Raw genomic sequence first — 4,160 nt, forward strand, 5'->3', positions numbered from 1 at the left:
TAATATGCCATAAAATAGTAATAATCTCAATAAATTAAGGCAATTTTTATCATCCAACTGGCCTACAACCAGATCTCTAATTGAATAATTAAATCTCGAAACTTTTCTTCTTTCGATCATGAATCCAATTTTCACAATTGCCAATAACCGTTAGCAAAATAGCGGGCCAATAAATAGAGCTACAAGATGCAACTCTCCTTCATCTATTGGTTGGGTGTTTTGACTATCAACTACAAGATCTTGGATTTATGTGTATGTGTTATGTATGAGTCGGGACACTGTCCTTTAATTTCCAACCTGAATACACAATATAAGAAGCATGAGAATTCCCAATTATCATCCAAGAACTTAAAACAAGAGATATGCCTTAAATGATATCTTTCAGTAAAGAAAAAATCTATACAAATCAAACTAGCAACTAAATATGAACAAAGGCTGCCATTTCCCCTCTTAACAGTTAACATAAATATAAACAAAATACCATTACAGCATTGCTAATAAGCCCAACAAGTCCAGTCAGGAGGCAACTTGAAAACCAATGCCCCGAAGCAGAAGAAGCAGAAAATTACTTCTGCAACAAATGCAATTTTATCAGAACAAGAAAGAAGCAGGTTGATCTCTCCAAATATCAGAAACCAAACTTATTTCAGTTTAACTTTCTTTACTTATCCACAGCCTGCCTTGCAATCCCAAGTTCGAGTCCTCTCAATCAAATGATCAACCAAAGTTCTGGAGTGATTGAACTAGAGGGCTGAAGATATCTCATTGTACCTCAGAAGCTAGAATTTTGAAGTCATACTTCTGTTTTTTCTGATAATTATAGTTTATGGTTAAGTTGATAGAATGTATGTCATCCCTCCATCAACTAGAAATTATCAGACTTGGTTCAGATAAAATGCCCAAGTTGAATAATCATAACACTGATATCATCCATTGAGCCTCGAGAAATCGATAAATTCACAAGCTTTTTGCAAGCAGAAAGGGGAGTTGGCTTCTGTGGATCAACACACAGCGGGCGGGCTATATCGACAGCTTCCTGATTGCTAACCTGAAAGATTGATAAAAAAAAATTGTTAGTAAATCGCAATTCTCTCAGCCAATGAAGAACAAAAATTTTAAATACTTGAAATGGCGAAAGGCTTCACCTTTTCCCAAAGTCCATCAGAAGCTAGAATTAAGAATTCACACTCAGGTTCAATCTTGATAACTCTAGTCTCAGGTTCTGGTATAACCCATTGCTTGAGATGAGAATCTCCGATTCCCCTAGAAACAGCTAAGGAACCCTGCAATCTCCAAACACCTCTAGAGCAATCTATGTAACCACCCTGAAGACCAAATCATAAATACAAATATACAATAAGTGCTTGTATCACCAAAAGCTAAAAGATTTACTGTAATAGAGCTTTAACAAGTAAACAAGATGAAATAATAACATACCATGCGTTCAATTCTGTCTTTCTCGTCCTCTCTTGAAGGCCGGTGGTCAGAAGTGAGAGCCTCAGCGGCGCCCGAGACGCTCATGACGGCGCGGCAGTCACCGGCGTTAGAAACAATAAGATCTCCTTTCATTACAAAAGCCGTAACACAGCAAGTCCCACCTTTTACTTGCTCCTTTAAGAATTCTGCATCGGTCTTCAAATATCCATTCTTAACCTCTTCCTCAACCCCAATCACCCTTTCTTCTCCTTCTCCACTCATCACCTCCTCCAGTATACGCTTCCCAATGTTCTCCGAAGCAAATTGGGATGCCTTCGAACCGCCATGACCATCAAATACGCCAAAGAACGCCTGCAAATACAAAAACCCATTAATCGATATAAACAATTAAACAAAATCGATTTTTTTTTGCGAAAATTGATTAAAAATCAGTTACCATTTGGGAATCTCCTTGGAGATCAACGGATGCGCTATGACGATCCTCCATCTCCACCCTCTTCCTTCCTCTCTTGCAATAAACCGAATACCGCGCACACTCCTCCTCCACTTCCCGTCGGCCATCCGATGCCAGCGGCGGCTCAATAGCTTCCAATCCCATATTCGGAATATCGATACGAGCAGGCCTCTTCCTCTTCAAAAGAGGAACAGAACGCGAAAGGTTCGAGGTCGCCGCCGGCGAGAAATGGTTCTGGGTGAGCCCGACGGCTAGGGTTTCCGGCGACGTCATACAGGTGAGAGGTATTCTCTGCGGTGAGAATACCGGCGAGCCGCTAACCGCTACCGAGCAAGACATCTTTCGCTCTCTTCCAACGTTTATTCTTCTCGTCAGCTTCAACGCTTACTCTTTTATACAGAACTGGACTGTTTCCAATGTTCCTCGGAACTACTTTATAAAGCATTACCATTACAATTAACTCTAATTTTACTTTAACAAATCAAATACAAATAAAATTTTATTCTAATGCATTTTATTTAATTATTCATTTATTAATTATAACTAGATAAGAAATTTTTAATTATTCATTTATTAATTATAACTAGATAAGAAATTTTTAATTATAATTTAATTTTTTAAGTAATTCATATACAATTCATTAATTTAATTACCAAAATACAGATAAAATATTTCTCTGTAGGCGATGATAACTAATTTATGCATGGGGAGCAGCACAACGCAAGGGTCAAAAGCGATGGAAGTGGTGGAGTTTTTCTAGTCAACAAACAGGACGGCCGGAACAGAAATCCGCTACAAAAGCAGACACGAAACAGCGTCTTCATCGCGATGTTCTTCTTGGACGTGGATGCTTAACGAGCACGTTGTGATGATTGAATGGTGAACTTCACTGTATGCTGTTTTGTAGTATGAGTCAAAGGTGTTATTTTTAAGTGCTGGACGGCCAGATGAAACGAAGGGTCAAATAATAAAATAGAAACGCCTTAAAATGCCACGTAGCAGAAAGACACGTGGATGGTCGTGGGTTAGTGGGTGAACTTTCTGGTGAAAATTGCGGTTTTGTATGTACGATTATTATATGACCATTGACTGAATAGCCGAAAAAAGAAACATAAAAGAAAAAGAGCAGAAATTGAACGTTTAGATTCAAAGAGTAAAAATTATGCTCCAAATGTGGAAAATCCTCATATTTTACTATTTTAGTCAAATAAAATTCAAAATTTGTTTACTTTAATTGGCATAAATTAATTTGACGAATTATACACGTGTTTCTGTATGCATACGCACTTATATTTAAGCGAACACATACGCAAAAATAGATTTAATAGTAACTTAAAAAAAAAAAAAAAAAAAACATTAGTTAGTATTTTTTAATTTAATTAGAATTAAAACTTAGGTATTCTTTAATTTAAGTATTATGGATGGAACTTTACTTTATTGTATTTGATTCATCAACATATTATAGTTTTATGTTTATGGATCATTTAGACTTAACTTCTTTGGTTAGATTAGCCTAATCTATCTAACTTAGGCTTCGTTTGCGGCGGCTTTCTTACTGCTTCTTTAAGTAGTTTTCTAGTATAAAAATTTTAATTTTAAAACTAGAAAGCTAATTTAAAGAGTAATAAAAAGCCGTCCCAAACGAAGCCTTAATCATGTGTTATACTAAACTTTTTTTTTGGGTAAACCCGGGGCGTGAAAAGCCCATATATTAAAAAAGGAAATTCAAATTACAAGTAACAAGTTGAAAAGAAAGATAAAGAACTAAAACTAAACAAAAATCTCAAAGACTATAACAGATAAAAGTCGATGGAAATTGGCAACAACATAAGACTCAGAAATCAGGCGCTGTCTCAATCATCAAATAATTTCAGAATCCATAATGAAATGAAGCAGACGGTGGCACCGGTTGCCCACAAAACCTGAGTAAGCGACGAGTAACCCAGCAAAACTGGCCATCACAGTGCCTCCAGCCTGTCAAGAAAAAGCCACAAAAACGAGCCAGGTTGCCAAAAAGACCCTCCATAGCTCGGAGAGACAATCCTTGCTCATCATCGTCTATTTGGCCCATTCCCACCACAAAAATACTGCCATAGTCTTTGATGTATACCCGAGAGGTGCTAGTAAAATGATCCATAATTAAACTGGAATGTGAAAGCGAAAACATAAAGCCACATTCCCAAAAAAACCTATCCCAGGTCTGAATTTGATAAAAAATCAGAATAGCAAAACTGAACCAGGTGAAACCGTCTTCAGGAAATAGGTACCA

The 4,160-nt window shown here is 36.9% G+C and overlaps 1 protein-coding gene across 1 annotated transcript; it reads right to left on the bottom strand.

Moving 5' to 3' along the window:
• Positions 1 to 419: 419 nt before the first annotated feature.
• LOC110096102 (probable protein phosphatase 2C 25) lies at positions 420 to 2,253 on the bottom strand. The gene is made up of 4 exons (XM_020821872.2): positions 1,874 to 2,253; positions 1,438 to 1,788; positions 1,146 to 1,325; positions 420 to 1,048 (listed from the first exon to the last, which is right to left on the bottom strand). The coding sequence occupies exons 1-4, from the start codon at positions 2,228 to 2,230 to the stop codon at positions 887 to 889; spliced, it is 1,050 nt and encodes a 349-aa protein (XP_020677531.1). The 5' UTR covers positions 2,231 to 2,253; the 3' UTR covers positions 420 to 886.
• Between the last annotated feature and the right edge of the window lie 1,907 nt (positions 2,254 to 4,160).

This window comes from Dendrobium catenatum, unplaced genomic scaffold, assembly GCF_001605985.2.
Source record: "Dendrobium catenatum unplaced genomic scaffold, ASM160598v2 fragScaff_scaffold_456, whole genome shotgun sequence".
NCBI lineage: Eukaryota > Viridiplantae > Streptophyta > Magnoliopsida > Asparagales > Orchidaceae > Dendrobium > Dendrobium catenatum.